The sequence below is a fragment of the Dermacentor albipictus genome, chromosome 3 (genome assembly GCF_038994185.2).
Source record: "Dermacentor albipictus isolate Rhodes 1998 colony chromosome 3, USDA_Dalb.pri_finalv2, whole genome shotgun sequence".
NCBI lineage: Eukaryota > Metazoa > Arthropoda > Arachnida > Ixodida > Ixodidae > Dermacentor > Dermacentor albipictus.
This window is the reverse complement of record NC_091823.1, coordinates 36,422,667-36,445,294: the sequence shown is the minus strand read 5'-3', so window position 1 is coordinate 36,445,294 and position 22,628 is coordinate 36,422,667. Positions and strand designations below refer to the sequence as shown.

The 22,628-nt window shown below is 46.6% G+C and overlaps 1 protein-coding gene across 2 annotated transcripts in view; it reads left to right on the top strand.

The window, feature by feature from the left end:
• plx (PTB_TBC1D1_like and TBC domain-containing protein plx) overlaps positions 1–22,628 on the top strand; it is an 83,102-nt gene that overhangs the window by 2,328 nt on the left and 58,146 nt on the right. For both annotated transcript variants that reach the window (XM_065432721.2, XM_065432710.2), the window contains exons 2-4: positions 3,161–3,418; positions 11,954–12,194; positions 20,472–20,848. In XM_065432721.2, coding sequence (XP_065288793.2) covers positions 3,161–3,418; positions 11,954–12,194; positions 20,472–20,848 — 876 coding nt within the window. The remainder of the gene's footprint in view (positions 1–3,160; positions 3,419–11,953; positions 12,195–20,471; positions 20,849–22,628) is intronic.

Here is a 22,628-nt window from a genome sequence, read left to right as displayed (position 1 = left end):
ATCATATGTAGCAGAGAGGTGTAGAAGGTTTCTTTAATGCTCCCTCAACATGTTTTAAGCGCCCATCGGTGGCGCTTTTTTACAACAAATTATGTAAAGCTATAATGAACGTTGTATGGAGCACTTGAGTGATTGGCTGCATAGTGTGTCATTGACATTTACTTGTGTTAGCTGGGCCCAGAATAGCCCTGGCTTTTTATGTTTAGGGAGTTGCACTATTTAGGAGGCAGCATGTGTTCAGTAAGGAGCTGTTTTTGATCCCATGGTCACTTGTAAACATTACCACTGCAATCTGGAACACATTGATTATTTGATCTAGCTGTGGGCCATGGTAGCTGTACAGTTATATACACTGGTGCACACTGACAGTGTGCCACAATTGTGTGTGTACTTGGAACCGGCTACACCATCAGCTTCTCCATACACCAGTAGTATGTGTTGCTGGGCTAGTCAGTTCATACTGAACAATTTCAGACCATAAGATTTATGGCCACTTAGCGTGAAATAAAAACATATTGAGGTTTTCCATACATGTTAAAAAATACATATTCATCTGCAGCCTAGAACAATTTCAGCATCACTTGTTTAAGAGAGCTTTCACAAAGTTGAATATATAATTGAGGTTCTTTGCTGATGCATACTTGTTCGTTCTTGCATTGTAGATTTAGGATCACCTAAATCATCTCAAATATGCCTGAATAGGTTGTACCACCACACACCAGGGGTTCTCAATTTAAAGAAGGATATTCCCTATGCATTGTTGAAAGTGATACTGATGTTAGGAGGAAATGTAATGCACTTTTTTGTTAGCATGGATTGGACATGTTCTGTTAGTGTTTGCAGCATAGCTGCCTGAGAGACTTAATGTTGCATATTATTTAAGCAGTAGTTGAGTGATAAGATGCAAAAGAACATGTTTGATCAAATGGTCTTGAATGAAAGTATAAATAGTTACGTATCAGGTAAGCATTTGCCTAGCTCAGCCAACCACAATAAATAACATATAATATTGAAACCTGTAACAGCAGATCTTAATCAGTATCTTTTGTCCTTGGCACACTATCGAGCTGACCAGCTTGTGTGGCATTCAAGATGGAAGTCACCACTGGCTGGACAGCACATTACATTCACAGCTGCATGATTAAAAAAAAAAAAGTTGATATAAGAGATGCTGCTTGGATGTGCAAGACTAGATGAGCACTGCAGGCATTGCAAGGATGTACTAGGCCTCATTCAACTTGCTTGCAGTGATCTCTGCAGGAGAACAGAAACTACAGATGATCCAGTTTAGACAAGTATTATAGGTGTGCCTTCAGAGGTGCATTTATGTTTCAGGAGGGAAAACTGGGTGAGTTGGCGAATGTTCAGTGCATGGAGGCAGCACTACTGGGATGAGGACGGAAGAAAGTAGAAGTGCATGTCCTGTTTCTACTTCCTTCAGGCCCTGTCACAGTAGCGCTGCTGCCACACACTGCATTTATATGTTTCTTTGGCTAAAAAGTGTTGAATTTTTGTGGAAAATACAGAAAAAAGAAAGGCTTTGGGCTCCATTTTGTAATGATGCATATAGTTTTCCATTTTACAGAGAAGCTGTATAGCTCTACCCTCCAATGCATTTGTAGCATACGTGAGCAAAAATGTGGGCCGATCCTGGAGGTAGTGTAATACTGGGCTGACCCTCAGCAGAGATGAAGCAGATTTCAAGCACTCCACCCATAATAATAATAACAATAACAATAAATGAAATAAATAAATAAATATGCATTGTTTAAAGTCGGTGGGTATACTGGAATCGTTTGTGAACAGCACATGGACTCTCACGAACAGGGGCATTGCCATGTATGCAAAGGACAAAATGTATATACAACCATATACCCTTGACTCGCAAGAGGACAATGCCACCTGCTGTGAGGATGTCTGTGCCATACCAACGAAAGACTGAATTGTGATATCTACTGTGTATATATCTACAGGCACACCCAAGTGCAATATCGAGGAGTTCATGACCACACGCTTTTCATGGGTTAGCATTGATGATACTACTGTGGTCATCGTGGAAGACTTCAATGTGGAAATTTCAAAACTAGACAAGAAATGGTTCACGCTTGTGCTGGAAGAGTTTGGTTTCAAGTGCCACACCCACCAAGTCACTCAGCCATGGTCGTGCATAGATTTAACTTTTGCCAAGATTCTCTCTACGGTTGTAACCGAAGCAATCAGTGTATATCATAGTAATTGCAAAGGTATCGTCACTACCGTTATCAAATGATAAAAATAAATGCATGTACCCTTGCATGTACCCTGTGTGACGTGCTACAGCTTCGCCGGTCATCTACCTTCACAGAGTGGAATGGCTCCGCAATTTTTTTACCTTATAATTTGTCACACTGATTGGCTGATCCCAGCAATAACAGCATTATGGCTGCATTTGAGCCAGTGATGGAGGCCAGTAAAAATAAAAATTGAGAGGGATCATCAGAAATACAGCCGCAGACCTCTCTTTTCTAACTTTATGCCTAAACTGCCATCGACGACATTGGTGTGATGTCACAGATTTCATTGGACTTGTGCCAATTTTGGCCACTTTTGTGCACTGTAAGTTCCTGCAAGTTGCTATGCTGAATATTTGCATGAAATTTTAAATACAATGTAATCCTGCTTTATCGACAAACACGTAGCTAGGAGTGATCAGGTGATGGCATAAGAGTTCTAAGGTAGTGTTGCCGCCACTCCTTTGTTCTTATGTTCTTTCTCACTTGCTAAACCTCTGCTAACTTTTGCACTCGTGTGGAATTCCAGGAGTGTGATTCCTTTTTGTTTTTCCACATGTGTGGCCATATGGCATTATGTGGAAATGAAACTACACAAAATTTATGGAGTCTCATTTTATGCATGCATTGCAAATGCAATTTTCGGAATGAATTGACCATTAGCCATCGCTCGTAGTTTTGAGCTTAGTCAGTGCTTAACAGCCCCGAGTACATTTTCACAGACGGTCTTCGTCGCTCCGAGTTTGATCTATCAATATAGCTAAACTTAAATATTTCTCAGTAGTGTCTCTTGAAGAACTTGCTTCGATGAAGGGTGTCGTAGAACCTCTTGAAATGTCATTGGTGCTTCAGCTGCAGTGACCCTGCTATGTGTGGTATGGGCTGTACAGGTGGTCGAGGTGTTCATGACGGTTCGAGAGGTGAGCAAGGAACTGTCGCTGCACCACAGTGCTGGTGCCCCACTTGCAAGAGCGGGCAGCTGCACTGACCTAGGAGGTGCCAGTGGAGTGCACCAGTTTGAGGTGCTCTTCGTGTTCAAGATCAAGGGCTCATCCAACGAGAGCATGCTAGATGATGCTCTTGATAGAGCACGGGCACGCCAAGCTGTAGAGGCCAACCCTCAACCGGCCACCAGCGAAGGTACCATGGTGAGTCAGACCACTGTGAAGAGTGCGACAGTTTAACATCCAAGATTCACATGATCCACGTTCCTCAAAACACACATTTGTACTCGTTGCTTTCTTTTTCTTTTGGCACTTTTCACATGAAACGTCTTTAAATACAGTCAAAGTGGGTAGCTTGCTGGAACTGATGTATTAAAAACATAATATTGACATGTGGACTTTTTTCTGGGTGAGCGTTTTTCACCATCTAACAAATGTTATCGCTAGCACGGAACGCGCCTGCATGTATCGGATGTTTCTGGAATTTTATCGGTGGTTCTATCTACTGTCTGTTGTCACTGAACCTTGTGTAATCTGATTGCGTGTATGCGCGACATGAATGGTGTAGAATTTTCTGGAAGACACGTGGGTACCAGCGATTACTCTGTAACGTTCGATGGCTCGTGTATAAAAGCCAATGTGCTTGACCGGCAGATCAGACTTCGACGATCGCCGACTGTGTTCGCCACTATTGTAGTACATTAAGTGTAGCCTGTTATTGTGGGCGCAAGTTCGCCCAATAAAAGTTGGTTTTGTCATTCACAGTATTGCTACTACGTTCTTTACCATCACTACTACGTGACATCTGGTGGAGGTGCTTTGCGTTCATGTACCAGACTCCCTCACAAGGCCGTGACCCAAGCCCAAACGCGGAAGACAACACCAACGTCTCCAAGAACCAGCGAGGTAGCCGTAGGCTGCAAGGACTACCCCCGAAGCATGGACTTTTGCCTGAGATGACAAGGAAGATCGTCGCCAAGTCAACTACAATGGAAGCCCCAGCATCTCCCATTGTGCTGAAACTGCCCAAGGAGCCACCGACCTTCCGTGGATCATCATTTGAAGACCCGGATAACTGGCTGTAAACATATAAAAGGGTCACTGCATTCAACAACTGGAACTCCGACGACAAGCTCTGGCATGCATACTCCGCCTTAGGAGACGCTGCTAGGACCAAGAATCAACCCTGACTACACGGGACCTGCTGTTCCGCAACGGCTTCCTGCAGACCTTCACGAGCATCCTGCACAAAGAGCAGGATGCTCGTTCAAAGAGCACGAGCGTCCTGCAAAGAGCAGGACATTTGTGTTTTCGTTCTTGCCAAGCTTTATTGGAAACCCCATGCAGCTGCCAAATGAGAATATTGCAGTCTTTACGAAGGAGATGACTTGCCTCTTCTGACACGCTGACCAGACATGTTGGAAGAGAAAAAAGTTCGCTTCCTCAGCAAGAGCTTTTCACCGGGTTGTTATGCAATCCACCTAAGACTGCTGCTGAATTTATTTCCGAGGCCGCAACTATTGAGAAGACACTCAATATGCGGAGAAGGCAATATAACCGCTGACCGCTGACCACAATCTACACCTACATTCAAGCACTCGGCAGCAGGGTCCTGCGAGAGACGATCAGAGTGGTCATTTGCGAGGAACTGCAGAAGCTCTTTCCAAGGTTGCAGCCTCAAGCGGCCCCAATCGTCGACATCGTCAAAGAAGAGGTTCAGCGATCGCTTGGGAGTTCCTGAGGTGCAACCACAATCACCTCAGCCCCAGCCAGAAGCGATAACCTACGCCGTCAATGCCTGCTGTGAAGGTCCCCCTCCATGACCGCGCCAGGGCGCTATAACGCCGCAATCCCATTGTCCACCGCCGCTGCCGCCAGCACGCCCACCCGTCACCCAGCGCAGCTACGCAAGGAAGAGGGACATTTGCGAGCACCCGTCCACCGCCTGCTCTGCTATCACTGTGGAGAAGCCGGCCATGAGTACTTTCGATGCCCATACCGCGACTTTGGACTGAGAGGGTTCATCATCGACGCGCCGTGTCCAAAGCTTTGGGAGCGCCAACGTGACATCGCTGACTACCTTGTCGCCACTCAGTGGAGTTCTTGAAAACCATCCCGTTCGCCCTCACTAGGCTACTACCTGTCACCGCAATGCCGACCATACACAGGCCCAGCCCGGTGCTGGTCTACGAGCCCATATCTAGAAGTCTAAAAGCAGCAACCGATGAAGGTGTGGTTACTGTTTGTCAAACTAACGAAGATCCTCCATCGCCGCCACCGAAGATGCAAAAAATCCTGTCTTGACGACATATCAACGAGATGCCACCATCCTGACGAAGTCTGGAATCAAAGAGTACGCCGATGAAAGACAACCTGACGATGCCATGTACCAGCCACAGCTCAGCATGACGCAGCCGTGATCCGACCCCAAGACCTAACTGCAACGCAAGACAAAATACCACCGACCTTGACGTGCTTCTCCACGGCCACGCAGTCACCACCTTATGGATACAAGAGCCGATTACTCCGTCTTGAGTGGACCCATTGCTGCCCAGTTGAAGAAAGTTAAGACTGCATGGGAAGGCCCTCAAATTCGTATCACTGGAGGACACCTCATAACGCCTACTGGACTCTGCACGGTAAGAATGACTGTTCATGACCGGACTTACCCTGCCACCTTTGTTATCCTCCAACAGTGTTCACGAGACGTGATTCTTGACATGGACTTCCTGAACCATGGCACAATCATCGACCTGAAGTCGAAGTTGATAACACTGTCGTAAGATCAAGCGATACTAACGGAGAGCTCTCATAGTCACCACGCCTTGAGTGTGCTTGAAGATCAAATAAGCATCCCGCCTTGCTCCAGCATTGTTATTTCTGTCGGCACCGAACCACACGCAGATGTAGAAGGCGTCATTGAGGGCGACCAACATCTTCTGCTCGGCCATGAAATTTGCGTCGCAAGAGGGATTGCTCACCTGCACGAAGGGAAAGCGGCAGTGATGCTAACGAACTTTAGTCAGGAGTTCAAGCGCATAACAAGGGCACGACAATGGCATACATCGAGGAAATTGTGGAAACTAGCAATGCGTTTGTCCTTTCTGATTCTGCCGCATCTACCCTGACAACCATATTTCTCGAACCAGACTTCGACATAAATCCAAGTCTCCCCAAGAGTAAGCAGCAACAGCTCAGAAGTCTTCTCCGGTGATACAAAGACTGCTTTTCGATGTCATCAAGGATTCGACAAACACCAGTTGCAAATCATCACATATTAACGGAAGAGTGTGCTCGACCACTCCACCAGAGCTCTTACCGAGTTTCAATGTGAGAATGTGAAGCTATAAGACAACACGTCGCCGAAATGCTGTGCGACAACATTATCCAGCCATCTAAATGCCTGTGGGCATCTCCTGTTGTCTTGGTGAACAAAAGGAAGGAACCCTATGTTGATTGTTGTCGGCTGAACAAGACCACTAAGAAGGACGTATAGCCCCTCCCACGGATAGAGGACACATTGGATCGGCTCTGCAATGCTAAATACTTATCAATGGATCTGAAGTCTGGCTACTGGCAAATAGAAGTCGACGAAAGAGATCGTGAAAAGGCCACCTTCATCACGCCAGACGGCCTGTACAAGTTCAAGGCCATGCCATTCGAACTGTGCTCGGCGCCTACAACGTTCCAGCGCCTCATGGACATGGTGTTAGCAGGATTGAAGTGGCAGAGCTGTCTTTTTTACTTGGATGACGTCGTCGTATTCGCCGGAAATTTCGCCGATCACCTTAGGTGGCTTGCGACAGTACTAGAGGCCATCAAGTCATCAGGGCTCACCCTGAAGCTGGAAAAGTGCCGCTTCACTTACGATGAGCGTCTGTTCCTGGGCGACGTCATCAGCAAATCTGGAGTCTGCCCCGACCCGCAGAAGACAGCTGCCATCACAAAGTTCCAGCAGCCCATCGACAAGAAGGCAGTGCATAGCTTCCTTGGCAAGTGTGCGTACTACAGGCGCTTTGTCAAGGACTTTCCACGCATCGCCGAGCCACTGACACATATAACTAAATATGACGTCTAGTTCAAGGGGGAAACGCGGCATTCCGACACATTTCAAGAACTCAAACGGCGCATGCAGTCCCAACTGGTTTTTGCGCACTTCGACGAGGACACCGATACTGAAATCCACACTGATGCCAGTAGCCTAGGCCTTGGTGCCGTGCTGGTCCAAAGGAAAGATGGACTTGAACGGGTGATAATTTACGCTAGCCGGTCACTGTCAAAAGCGGAAAGCAATTATTGTATGACTGAAAAAGAATGCCTCACCATCATTTGGGCTACAGCGAAATTCCGCCCTTACCTATATAGCAGGCCGTTCAAAGTCATCAGTGACTATCACGTGTTGTGTTGGCTAGCTAACTTAAAGAACCCTTCAGGGCGCCTGGCTCGGTGGAGCCTCAGACTGCAAGAATATAATATCACTGTAACCTACAAGTCCGGATGAAAACACTCTGATGCCGATAGCCTATCACGCGCCCCCATTGACCAACCGCCGCAAGATGGCGAGGATGACGATGCCTTCCTTGGAATAATATGCGCGGATCGCTTCGCTGAACATCAGCGAACAGATCCGGAGCTAAAAAGACTCGTCGAGTATTTGGAAGGGAACACCAACGTTGTCCCTAGGGCGTTTAAGCGAGGATTGTTTTCGTTCTTGCTTCAAAACAACCTACTTGTAAAGAACTCTTCACCAGTCCACACCAACTACCTTCTTGTTGTTCCTTCAGCACTGCGACCAGAAGTGCTGCATGCCCTACATGTCGATCTGACCGCTGGACATCATGGATTTTCCAGGATGCTATCGAGGATGCAGGAAAGGTATCACTCGCTGCGCCTGACTGCCGATGTTGCCCGTTACGTCAAGACATGCCGACACTATCAGCGATGGAAGACACCACTGACAAGGCCAGCAGGATTACTACAGCCGATCGAGCCTCCTTGCTGACCATTTGAGCAGATCAGGATGGATTTGTTGGGACCCTTTCCGATGTCAACATCTGGAAATAAATGGATCGTCATGGCGACGAATTACTTCACCCGCTTCACTGAAACGAAAGTTCTGCCGAAAGGTAGCACAGCCGAAGTGGCGAAATTCTTTGTCGAGATTATCCTGCTGCGACATGGCACCCCAGAAGTCCTCATCATCAACACAGGAATGGCCTTTACAGCGGAGCGCACCCAAGCCATTCTGCAATACTGTCAGACAAGCCACAGGAGGACAACTGCCTACCACTCGCAGGCGAGTGGTCTTACGGAGCGCCTGAATTAGACTCTCGCCGATAAGCTAGCAACATGCGTTGATGTCGAGCACAAGACAGGGGATCCGGTCCTGCCGTACGTAACCTTCACTTACAACACGGCGGTGGAAGAAACAACACAGATTACGCCGTTCAAACTGGCTTACAGCAGCAACCCTACAACGAGGTTTGACTCTATGTTGCCGCATGTCGCCGATGAAGAAAATGTTGCAGTCGCCGCTTATCTCTAGCGTGCCGAAGAAGCCTGACAGCTCGCCAGCCTGCGCATCAAGAACCAGCAGGGGACCGACAGCTGACACTACAACCTTCAGTGACACTACGTTGTGTACCAGCCCGGTGACCATGTTTGGGTTTGGACCACAATACATTGACGAGGGCTTAGTGAGAAGCTTTTACACTGCTATTTCGGACCCTACAAGATCATCCAATGCATTGGTACACTCGACTGTGAGGTCGTACCAGACGGCATTTCGCTATCACAGCAGCAACGCTGGCAGCCTGAAATAGTCCATGTTGTGCAACTTAAGCCGTTCTACCAGTGCTAATGAACTTTGGGACTTTGCGAAGCTGGACCTCTCGACTTTCTTTTTTTGTACTGTGTTACCTTGCACTTTATTTCTTTGATAAGTGTCCTTTTGTGTTTCGCTCTCCTGTTATATTTGTAGCATTGGGATGCTTTTTGAGAGGGGGGCATTGACACGTGGACTTGTTTCTTTTTTTTTCGGTGAGCGCTTTTCACTGTCTAACAAATGTTATCGCTCAGCGTGGGACGCGCCTGCATGTATCAGATGTTTCTGGAATGTGATAGATGGTTCTATCCACTGTCTGTTGTCACCAAACCTCGTGTAATCTGATTGCATGTATGTGCGACGCGAATGGCGTAGAACTTTCTGGGAGACACGCAGGCACCAGGGATTACCCTGGAACGTTAGATGGCTCGTGTATAAAAGCTGACGTGCCTGACCGGCAGATCAGATTTCGCCAATCGCCGACTGTGTTTGTCTATCGTTGTACTTTAAGTGTAGTCTGTTTCTGGTAGGCACAGGTTTGCCCAACAAAATTCAGTTTCTTCATTCACAGTATTGCTACTGTGTTCTTTACCGTCACTACTATGTGACAATATAGCATTATTGCTTAAATCTTTGCAACCATACTACCCACGCACCTTAATTTGGTGTCGTTTTGTGTAGGAAAGAAGCCGTTACTTGACCATGCATGTGTTGCATCACCATTTTTGTGTTGTGCCACGCAAGATGCAATTAGATCTTAATTTCGCCTTGCACGTGGTGCTCAAAGAGCCATAGCTCGGTAGTACGTTAGTGCATCCAAGCAGGAATGGTCATGTTTGAGACAGCTTACTATGCCATAGTAGGCATAATTTATAAAACTCATGCTGGTGTTCATCAGGTGTTGTAATGCCTACAAATGTGCAATATGTTGTGAAAATTTCACGCTTGCTTGGTTAGAGGTCTTTCAGCTTGTCTGCACCCAGTAAACAGTAGGTTTTTTCTGTATACAATAATATGTTGGTGAGCAAAAGTTTGTGAATGAGTAAAAACCTGGGTATACTGCATATAGGAGTCAGTTCTGAAAGCCGTCTTCTTGGGGTTGCCAGCACAAAACAAGTGGATTCAATGAATGGTTCCCCGATATTCTCATCTCCTTCAGAATCTTTAGTTCTTGCACATGCTAGACTACACTGAGCTTGAACCATGAAGGCTCTTCATCTGTTCAGTGCTATCACAACTGTTCTTGTATTTTGCACATATATGAAGTTGTATATTAATGTGTGTGCTCAAAAATCCTAGCACAGAAAAGCAGGCACTTTAGCTATCGTGAGCAGCATTTGCTTGCATATCACGAGCTGCCATTATGAACTGGGAGTGTGGTGCCTGTAAGGAGAAAGGCAAATGGCATTTGGTCTGAAAATTTCAGCTCTTTCTGCAGCGGGGAGTGATGTAATACTTAGCAAACTCTATCGTTAGCATGCGTTGTACGCACTGTGCTTGTCAGTTCAATATGGCCAGACCTGGTGAAGGGCCCTTTAAGAAATAAAATCATGTGTAGTCTGAACCCATGGATAGTCTACACCTTGTGAAATTCCAACATTTAAACTAGTAAAATCTGCAGAATATATTTTGCGAAATATGGTAAATTTCAACACAATACCATAAATAGTAATTTTAACTGCACATGGGTACAAATTTGCCATCAAATACAAGAATTTGATTGACACCACGAAAAAAAAAAAAGATTATTTAGAACCTCTCACAGTGTGCATGCGTATGTCCAACCAATGCAGTGCATGTCTCAATTGCATGGCCATTCCAAAAGTCAATTTGATATTTTCATTTCCCTGGTAATGTTGAAACCTTTACTCATATAGCACACATGTCGTCGGAGCAGCTCTAGTTAAATTGTGGAGCACATACAATCCTTTCTTTTATTGTTGCTGCTGTAGTCTTTCCTTGAGAAATGAGAAAGTGCTTATCACACCTGACATATGCGGTGCAGAACTTAAAGGGACACTAAAGAGAAAAATGATTTCTTCTGTATCAGTAAATTACCTCTCTAACACACCCAAAAACACCACTCTTACTACGATAAGACGCTTGGTAAGCCAGAAAAAGCGCAAGAACAAAAGACTGGTGGCGACGCCCCTTGAAGTTCCCGCACCTGGTTGCTGTGACGTCATTAATTTCGATGGCATCTTCTAGGGGTTACTTAATTATATAGCGGTACAGATTGACTACATTGTGTTCTAAAGGAAGCAGATATTAAACATGGCAAGTTTCGGGAACCTTTATTCAGCCAACGCGGCCCAAATGCGAAAACATACATTGGAATCCCTGACGTCACGCTGACGTACCGGCGCTGGGGTTTCGGTGCGAAATTGCAATACTCATACTTGGACCTTCATTTTCTCATCTAATAATCAAACTATTTTTTTGAAATGACTGCCTGCAGGGTTCTCAAACAATGCTGCATTAGTCTAAACTGATTTATTGTTTCGCTTTAGTGTCGCTTCAACTGTGTTGCCTTTTACTGAACTGTGAAAGATGGGGGTTGAAACTATCACAGATTGTCTCACAAGGGCTGAAAGGTGGTAGGAGAGGCCAGTAATCCAGGTCAAAGCACTGCCAATTTCATAACCTGCTTCCTATGTGCATAAAAAGTGACCAAATGCACACTGGACACGATTAAGCACAAAGTGGGTTAACATTGATTTACATGATGAGGTGGCCAGTCGCAGGAATGCAACCACATTCTGCGGTGAGTGAGGGGTCAGAAGTGAGCAGCCAGGCTCATTCTTTGCTCTGGCAGTGCCTGCTTGTCGCAAGGCAACATAGTATGCATTTGTTCATCCTTGTCCTTGTTTGTCTTTCATGCATAAAGCAGTGTAGTAAACTGAATGATGTTGCAGATTGTGTCAAGCGCCGCAAGTGCAGAGAGTGCGAGCAACTCACTGGAGAACATCAGCGAGGGCAACACAGTGGATACTCGGGAAGCACTGCTTGAGGACCTACGCTGCTGTGGTGGCGGCAACAGTGGCAGCTCCGGAGAAGGAGCATCACTGCTGGCACCACCGCCGCACACGCTAATCACGTACACACACAGCCTGGATGTCCAGTCTCGCCAGGCACTCTGCCAAGAGCTTCAGAATGGTGAGTGCTGCCCTCGCGAACTGCATTTTCGGCCTAGTTGTGTTATTCACATTTAATATGGACCTTCTTCCCAAGTTGCAGGTCTGCTTCTCTGCATTGCACACATTTGCCCAAATAATGGCGGCACCGGTCATGGTTCAAATGAAGCGCTAGCTGCACATGCTAGAAATTCTCTTTGCCGTATGTTCTCACCACAACAGCCACATCTACAATTATTGTGTCGCAACAGACAGTATTAGCAGAGCGTTGCTTACGCTCCGCTCCGCACACATTTCACGCACCCAGGTGGCTGCATAGAATGCATTGATTTCAATTATCTAACAAGGGCGACTCCCAGAGTTGTCAATGACTTGCTCTCAGCTTGGCTGTAAAATTATAAAGAAAGCAACTAGATGCACCCTGGCACTCCGCTAAATGTGGTTCCTAGCGGAACATGGGCAGCTGTCTATGTTCCACTGCCACTATGAGTGTTGTGCACACGTGCATCAGTGTTCTCAGTAGCATTCCAGTGAGCAACTGTGTGCAAATCATTATGATATGCCGGTCTGAGCATGGCGGAGCGTACCGTAAGGGCTCTGCTAAAACTGTCTAATATACAAGCAGACTGTGCTAGTAAGTGTTGGTTGCGATCATGACTACACTGCTGTTAGCTTGGCAAACTACCTTGTGGAAAAGGTTCCATCGGTAATCGCTCTTCAATGCAACCAGATACATGAAGCTGGCATTCTGTATAGAGTTCAAAGAATTCTGCCATCTGCACCCCTTAACCTCTATGTCTAGCTGTAATAATGGTGCCGACAGATTTCAGCTATAATGCACAGTCTGCTTCAATAGTAAATGAAAGGTCAGTTGCAGCAAAATTTTGCATTGCATAAAAATAATTGTAGTGATAGTGTAGCTACAAAGAAGGCTCATACAAAATTTCGCTTGTGAAATACAAATGGGTGCATTAGAAACAGCTTGGAAAAATCCATGTTTTCCATACTGAAACTGCAGAGGTGCTGCTGTTACAGCTTACCAGAAGTGATGGAGAATTCTAACTTGGCCGGACCCAAACTGATGTACTGGCTCACTGCTCGACTAGCATAGCATATGCTGTATGCAACCACACTTACAAGTTGTTTTCACTATCATAAGAGCAACAAACTCTGCTAGGCAGCTCCCAGTGCTGCTCTGTGGGATTAGATTCGACGTCATACCATCCTTGTGTTGTGTTCCACACTGCCTATGCTGTCTATGCTATCTGGGGCAATCTGAACACTGTTAACGAGTGCTAAATTGAGCTAAATATAGTAACAGCATACCATGAGACAGGACATATGGAAGGAACAGATCAAGCTTTGTATTTGAGAGGAGGAAGAGTGGGAGGAGGAAAAACATTTATTGAAAAAAGAAAGGACAAGCAGGGGTCTTTCTGCTTGTGCGGCTTATCTACTTTGTCTCCTTTCCAGCAGCTTCTTTCCAGCACCTCTGCCAAAGTGTGATGAAGGTGAGATCTAGGCGAAGGATATATTTACAAGATATTTACAAAGAAAGCTAGGGCAAGAGAAGATGTCTGATCCGGCCCACGAACAAGCATCCTCATCGTTATCTTCATCGCTCTGCCTAACCTTACGTTCATCCATGTATTGATCGCTACGTAACAATATGTTGCCTTGTGTGCAGTAAAATTCGACTGACAGACAGCGCGTCGTCTGCTAGTTTTATTTGTCCTCTCCCATGCACTGTTACTCTATTTAGCTAAATAATATTAATTAGAAATTTGTTTGGTGCTCGAAAAGCACACGGGAAGAAATTCATTTTGATAATCTGTGTCAAGAACTGATACAGCCTAGCAGCTAAGCAAGCTAGTACATGATATGACATTACACAAGTGACACATATCTGATTTAACTCACTATCGTTTGCATTGGTGTTCACCATAGTTTGTGTTTCCCCAGTGCAGGGCAGCAGATTGGGCTCAGTCCTAGTCAGTCTCCCTGCCTTTTATTTATCATTTTCTCTCTCTCTCACTCTCTATCTTTGTTTGGAGCTAGCCCTAAAGGGGCCCTAAATCACCCTTCCGGCTTGGTGAAAAAACTGTCCACGGATAGCATACGCTGCTGTGAGCATCTTAGCCAAATTTTGCAGTCGTGTGCAGTGCGTGGAGCTGGCAAGCAGATTGAAAAATCACCTTTTTCTCAAATGCTCTCTTTTCAACAGAAGGCTTCTCCTCACTTTTTTCTGGACGCTTTATTTCATAATATAGCAGATTCCTATACGCAGCTGCTATTGGCCAATAGCTGCCATCAATCAAGAAGTGTTTGGACCTGTGCACATCTTCGTTCCATTACTGTTTATATTTATTGATGCACTTTAATAAACAGGCTTAAGTAAGGGAAAACCTGCTTTCAAATTTCGATAAGAATTACTTGCTTCCAGAAGAAGCTGTGCCCACACTCGGCCGCAGCCATTGGCGTCGGAATTAAACTTTGGCCACCCTGCTTGTAGGTGTTGTAGCCGTCCGGTCTCACTAATTTCGACTAATTTTGAACGCTAAACTAGCTGCGAACCACACAAAAGTTCAGGTCAGACCACACTCACTCCTGGCCACTCCTGGTTAGACACCTTGGCAGACTTCGCTTCGTATTGAGCTATTGATAGTGCTTCAAGGTGCACAAATTGGATGTGGCTATCATCCATTGATCAAGTTGGTGCAGGACAAAGCTAGTCCGCACCTCGTAGCCCAGCCAGACTGGAGCATGTTAGCATGAGCATGCACTCAAGCCATTGTTAGATATGGAGCTGTTTCCTGCGATTACTTCGAGTTCCCCAGACCACATCGGATGGCAGCACAGCTAATTGAGGAATGCAGAAGCAGGAAAGTGCATTCCAGAGAAGCGGCCGAGCAAACAAGTTTAAGGCAACAAGTTCACGTGCCAACAAGTTCGTGCGTCGCCGGGATTAGAAGGGGGCCTCGTACAATGGAGCTCAATCGTCCCCCTTCGGCTTTGAAGAAGGCATCTGCTACCGCTGCGGAGCTGAGCCACCGGGTGCAGGTGGGCCCTTGTGCAATGAAGCATGAGCGCCCCCCCTCCTTCTCCAGCCTAGAAGAAGTGGATTGCCAGTCTGCGAGACAAGACCGCAGAGAGCCGCCAGGTGCGACACCGCGACACGGGCGCCTACCATTGGCTGAAAGTGGCGTCATCGGAGCGGACTCTCCCATTGGTGAAACATGACGTGACTTACAGTGCTCGAAGGGTTTATAAGAAGCCTTCCAGAGAGACCTGAGCATTCTGGGACATGCCCTGATTCCCCGATTCACCTCTCTCGAACTTCTTGCCGCGGGCCGCAGCGTCCGAGTTGCTGCCGGCCCGTAATGACTGTACGACTGTTAATTGACGCTCACCTCTATGTACATAATGTAGAATAAAATACTCCCAAGTTTTGTTTTCATCCCGAAGTCCCGTCCTCCAACCCCTACATCTGGTTGGCAGCGGTAGGATCGCCTCCGAATACATCAGCTGGTGGCAGCGCTACGGATAAACCTTCGTCGAGAGAGACCCTAAGGAACCGGGAAGAGCGAAGAAGAGTGAGCCTTCGTCGAAAGAGGTCCGAAGAAACTGGGAGTAGCGAAGAAGGAGCGAGCCTTCGACCCAGGGAGTCCGGAGGAACCGGGGACAGCGGACGAATGAACCGGATGGCAGGGTGCTGCAACCGTAAGTGAGCGCGTGGTTTTTTTCCTTATGATTCGCCAGACTCAAAGGTTGTGTGTTCAATTTTGATAGTTCTGGGAATCGGGGGTTTGTTGCATTGTGTGTTAGCACAAATTAATTAAGGAAAACAGTTTTAGCCACCTGTCGGGGCAGCTGCCATGGATCTTAGAAGGTTGACGAGGTTGGACTTGTTGTTGGTGTGCGACGATTTGGGAGTTGAGGCGGACGAACGGATGGAAACGCCAGCTATCATAAAGGCGATTAATGATAGTGGCAATGATGACAAAAGCATTGAGCTTGCTTGGGAAGTGATACAGGAGCCACGGGAGCGTGTGCGTCGTGTACGTTTGCGGGAGCATCGTGAACTTAAGAGTGAGAGTAAGCGTGAACAACGCGAGAAGGAACGGAAGCATGAGCTTCAAGAACTTACCCTTAGGTGTCAGCGTCACGAACGTGAGAAGGCACGCGAACGTGAGAATCAACGTAAGCTTGAGCGAGAGGAAAAGTATGAGAGAGAGAAGGCAGCACTGATCAAAGAGATACAGTATTGTGATCAGGTATTGGCACAGAGAGAACGGCTGTCTGAGAATTCTGTACGTAGTACAGAGCGAAAGAATGAGGCAGCGTCGAGCGGATTTTCGCCAGAAGCCGACGAGAAGAGTAGTGCCTGTGAGATTGGCTGCAGATTCATAAGTGAAGGGAATAGGCTAGCTGCTAACGATGCCTTAGTGGCAATAGAGGCCGTTAAAGGCCAGAGTGAGAGCGACGAGGTGCTGTGCCAACAGATGACTGTGGAGACAGCTAGGCCAGCTGCGAACAAATTGGCACAGTTACCGAGCGTGTGCGTCGCTGGTAATGTTAGCGAGGTTGCTAGCGAAGAAAAGGGTACTGCTGACCCGACAGAAGCGAGCACCCATGTAAAGCCAGATGTGCGTGCAGAAGTGAAGTGCGAGCTGGACGATGCAGTTGAGAGGGGTTCTCGGGATGGCGAGCTCCGTAGTTCACGAGAGAACAACTGCATTGTTCAGGGATCGGTGCGGCTCTCCGCCAGTCTAGATAGCCTAGATAGGGATGATTCAGTTAATCATTCGGACTGTGCGCGTGAGACAGCGATCGATACCGACGGGCCGTGTGCCGATGCACAGCATGAGCTGGGCAATGCAGTAGAGGGCAGTTCGCTAGAGTGCGAATTGTCTAACTCGAGTAAAGCCTGCTGCATTGTGCCAGAGTTGGTTGAGCTGTCCGCCAGTCGAGGCAGAGTGAGAGTTGATTTAAGTGAGAATCACTCAGACTGTGCGGGTAAGAGACCGATCCGGGCCGACGAAACGTGTACCGGCCAGCACGAGGCACGAGAAGGCGACATAAAACTGAGTGCGAAGAGAAAGCGCCGTAAAAAGAAGCGCGGTAAAAGCCGGAAGACGGTAATTAATGTAGCGCCGCCAAAAATGGCGAGAAACCCAAAAGGGCAGGGCGCGAGGAAGAAGGTGCGGTCGTCTAGGACGATGTTGACGCATCGAAAACGTTCGAGCCACCGGTCAAAAGGAGACCGCGAAGCATGTTCTGCGCGGACGCGGACAAAGGGCACGAGGCAGTTAATCTCCTCGTCGTTCCGTAGTTCTTTTCATAGCTCAGCGTGCAGTTCGAAGAAACGCAAGGTGGCAGGACGAGACCAGGTGGGGAGTAGCGACGCGGTCAATCGAGTTTGTGTTGAAAGCGGGGCGCGAGGACGCAAATTGGCAGGAGACCGTAACGTCTTGGGGGAGCTGATAGTTAGTCAGCCCTTTTGTTGTCTCTCGGCAGCCAGAGTAGCTTTCAAGCCGCGACCACCTCGGGGAAGGCTCAGAGTATGAGTCAGACATAAGCGTTTGAAAAGGGAGGCCAAGAGAGCTTCCGTAGAAATGAATTATTTTGATTTATTTTTGAGCATCAGAAAATTTCGCGATTTGAGACTAGAGTTTCTTTCACGGTGTAAGGTTTGAGCTTTGTTTATGTTTTCGTTCGAGAAGCTCAAGATTTGAAAGACGCGTTTGTGTAAACATGTAGTCTCGCGAGATGCTCATTAATAAGTAGATAGGCTTTTTTTTTGTGTATTTGTGTGTGTGAGTAACCTGAGGGTCAAGGTTATTGTTGAGAGGCCCATCGTAAAGCGCGTGTGTTATTTAACCTTCTTTCTTTTTAAGTGTTGAATTTTCTAAGGTTAAGCGCCTAGATTTTCAGTGAGTGCATGATTTGCATTGAGAAGCGTTCTTAGTTCCATAAGCGCGTGTCCTGTGTGGACGGAAGGAAGCAGACTTTATGACTGGGTTGCTCGTGTGTTGAGGGCAGCCGTATTCTGGCTTGTCTTATAAGTACGCGTGGAACGAGTTAGTACAAGACGCATTATTTTAAGGGTTCTGCGGAGTGTGTAAGTCCCGCAAGTTTAATTGTTCGTTTATGTCACGTGTCCTGTAGGACTTTCAGGGAAGAAACGTGAGTAAGCGTAAATGAAAAGTTTGCCTACAACGCAAGTACGCGTTTTGTTTAGTGACCACAAGGCTAGTGCGCTTGTGATTACGTGCTTGTGAGGTTGACCAGATTGTTCAGTGGCACCAATACGTGCGATAAGTACGCCGCTGCGATAGATTGGAAACATGCTGTTCGTGTAGTTAGGCCACTTAAGTTATGGTTGGCTGTTTTCATTTGTTGTTTGCATCGTCAACGACCCTTTTGTTTTGCAACAACAATAATGGTCTGGTCTTGTGGGCAATCGAGGAGAAATGGATAGCTGTTTGGAAGGGTGGTTGGAACTGTTTGGTCAAAATTGGGGGAACTAAAAGATCAGGGTTGATTTTGACTCAGTAATAGCCTGGCGAGTCAGGGGTGAAGAGCCTGCGCTTACGCGTGGTGCAGCGCTGTGTTGTTTGGTTTGTTTGACGTATGTTCTCCAGGGTCCAGGATCCCGAGGGTTGTCAAACGAGGCTCGACCCCAGTACCCTGCAGCTTCTTTCAGCGTTCCTCATGGCCAGCGAATTGAGTTCACCGGCCATTCAGAACAACCGGGGCGAGGACGAGCTGTTAGATATGGAGCTGTTTCCTGCGATTACTTCGAGTTCCCCAGACCACATCGGATGGCAGCACAGCTAATTGAGGAATGCAGAAGCAGGAAAGTGCATTCCAGAGAAGTGGCCGAGCAAACAAGTTTAAGGCAACAAGTTCACGTGCCAACAAGTTCGTGCGTCGCCGGGATTAGAAGGGGGCCTCGTACAATGGAGCTCAATCGTCCCCCTTCGGCTTTGAAGAAGGCATCTGCTACCGCTGCGGAGCCGAGCCACCGGGTGCAGGTGGGCCCTTGTGCAATGAAGCATGAGCGCCCCCCCTCCTTCTCCAGCCTAGAAGAAGTGGATTGCCAGTCTGCGAGGCAAGACCGCAGAGAGCCGCCAGGTGCGACACCGCGACACGGGCGCCTACCATTGGCTGAAAGTGGCGTCATCGGAGCGGACTCTCCCATTGGTGAAACATGACGTGACTTACAGTGCTCGAAGGGTTTATAAGAAGCCTTCCAGAGAGACCTGAGCATTCTGGGACATGCCCTGATTCCCTGATTCACCTCTCTCGAACTTCTTGCCGCGGGCCGTAGCGTCCGAGTTGCTGCCGGCCCGTAATGACTGTACGACTGTTAATTGACGCTCACCTCTATGTACATAATGTAGAATAAATCCTCCAAAGTTTGGGTTTTCATCCGCGAACTCCGTCCTCCAACCCCTACACCATGTCGTGGACAAAGCAAATGCTGCGTACATGCATTACATTTGCATGTAGCTGAGGTCTGTTATGTAGCGTAGATACCATGGCCACCGTGAGGTGCCGCGATGAGTCTGCTGGCTGAGTGCACTGCAGCTCACTGAGGACAACTGTATTTAGCTTGTTGTAGGTGCCAAAATCGGAAGAAGTGGTGTCTACGTGAACATCTAAAATCAAATTTGAACTGCACGCCACGGTAATGTTCAAGAGGCGGAGCATTGTGGGCACGACCCACTCCGCCGTAGCCCTCACAGTGCAAGTCATTGAAGAAGGAGCGGAAGCACCGTGAAGTCAGTGTTTTATTGCCAGTAACTCTGCTTCTGTTGAATGCATTGAAGTACTTTTTGTGGCAAACTATTTCTGAAATAGTCTATTTTAACTTTGAATGCATTTTTCAATTTCAATAAAAAGTGGTTCACGGCCTTTTTAAAGCTACTACACAATTACTTTGGTCACATCTACCATTTATTATTGAGATATTGAGCTAAAGTGAGATTTCATTGCAATTCACCTTTAACATAACGGCAAATGGGAATATTTCAAGGAATCCATCCAGCTCCTACCTAGCGCTACCTCTGCCACCTGCTTAGTGTACTCCCTTATGTGTTTCTGTGTGGCGAGTTGCTGCAAGTAGTTTTGTGTCATAGTCAAGACGTGTTGTTCATGATGAAATATTCTTGAAGCGTTAAGTCATATCAGGGACATGCTTGCCTCGTATGCTCACTGTCTATGAAATGTGCTTTCTTTTGATAGAAAGCCTTTTGGTGCATTCTGTGTGGGCTCTTCCTGTTGTCCATCTTAGCTGCAGGATGTGGGACCCGAGGCTCATCAGCCCGAGTTCGCTCGGTAAGTGGCGACCAGCCACGACCTCAGAAGCAGACGTCGTTGCCAGCATTTCGTCCGCGTGTGAGCAGTGGGGGTGCCGTGGATCTCCGTCGGCTTCTACAGTCTGAGCGGCACAGCAATCGCACCATGTTGCTGCTGGTGCTGCAGAGGGAGCTGCGATTGCTCAGCACCGATCGCAAGCAGACCCTATTGAGTCGACCTTTCACCGACATCTTGCGCTGCTACCAGGGCAACAAATACACTGACCACTTCGGCTTCAACTTACGTGATTCCTCGCTGTCTTCGGCTGACAAGTATATGGCTTACATCTTCAAGTGCTCCTCTGTCCAAGTGGTGAGTGTGCCATTTGTTGATGGGCTGACTCAGTGACTCAGTAATAGAGTGCCCAGTTTATATTTAATATGAGCATATTTTGATGTGTTGTTTTTGTCCTGTCACTTGTGACAGGCAGACCTCTCTTTTTTATTATTTTTCAGGGATGACCTGAATGAGTGTAGGCATGTTGTATTAGGGAAATTTAGCTTGTTCCTGAACATATTACTGCTTGCGGAATACTGGGTTGCCATAGAGGTGAATGGCAATGATGCCGGTTACGACAGCTTGTGATGCAGGGTTTAACCAGAGAACTCAAAAAGCTGATACTGCGGTGACCTAACATATTCTACTTAACTGCTGGTGCAAAGCGTTCGTAGCAATGTAATTGTTAATGTACAGTCCTGTTATGATTTTCATTCTGGGAAAACATTTGCACAAAACAAAAATAATTCAAATGCATTGTAGTTGGACAAATGACTAAAAACGCCACTATCAGCTTTGCTACTGCTGTCCACCGCTCCGGTAACCTTGTAATCCGTAAACTGCAAGAAGGTTGCGGATAAACTAAAGCTCCATAATAATGCATTGTGAATATTTTAGCTATAGTGACCATTGTAACTTTAGTCAAGCATTATCTTTGAGTAGATTGTTTGTCAAAAATATTCTGCATATTTGGAGGCTGTTTATGGACAGGTCAGACCACATATTGATGCTTGTTTTGAGATGGCTATACACTCGTTGCCATGAATTCATCTGGTCAGTCTAATCAGAATGCATTCTTCTAAGCTCCCCTGTGGCACCTTTTATTTACAACCAGCATTGGTTTTCACAGGGATTTAGGAACCTTACTGACACCACCGTAGCATTTTCTAGGTAACTCCTTTAGGTGGCTTCTACCTAAAGGGACATTGGAAGGAAATACTTCAAGTCTCACTAGATTAGTAGATTACCATCCTGGAACTCCCAGAAAAAGAAACTATAAGTGGAGAAGATTGCAAACTAAGTTATCCCTGTAATGAAAGAACTCTAATTACTCTAATTACTCTAATTTGGGACACAATAAATTTCACCAGAGCCTTTTATGGATTTTGGTCCCGTTTCTGCAAAAATCTAGTTGAGGTCATTGTGTTCAATATCCCCTTGTTGTTGTCTGCAGCATAATAATCTTTTTCTAATGATGCTAAAAGTATTAACAAGCTTTGAATTTTTGTTGCTGTCTCTGCCATCTGAAGGCACCACTTCAGTTATTTGAAGGCAGTCGTCACCAAGACAAATGATGCAAATAGTAATGCTGAAGTTTTACTGAACAATGCAGTTAACCTTGTAACAAAATCTGAGTGTAAATAAAGCATTAGCACATGCAAATTCTTTTGTATTTGTTTGAATGAAAACAGAAGTCACCTTAGGAGTGACCTATCTGCAACTTCATGAGTGTAGTTTGCTGTTTGTTCTGACTCTACTCAATATTCTCTTTTAGCCTTCCCTTAAAGTGCTTCTCACTAGGTCTGGCCATTTTCAGCTGACAAGCATAGTACATACAATGCACGCTCACGATCGTGTCTGCTCAGAATTGCATTGTTACACGACACGGAAAGAGCTGAGATTTCAAACTAAACGTCATTTGCCCTTCTCCTCACGGGTGCTGGGCTACAAAATAAGGGGATAATGCATATCAGAAATTGTGCCTACGTACAGTCGTGAGCAAAAGTTTGGGTTCCAAAGGTGCCGTTATGTTTTTTTTTTTTTCCAGTCGGGGCATTTCAGCTGAAATTAGGAGCCCAAGTACGTGCGTGTTTTA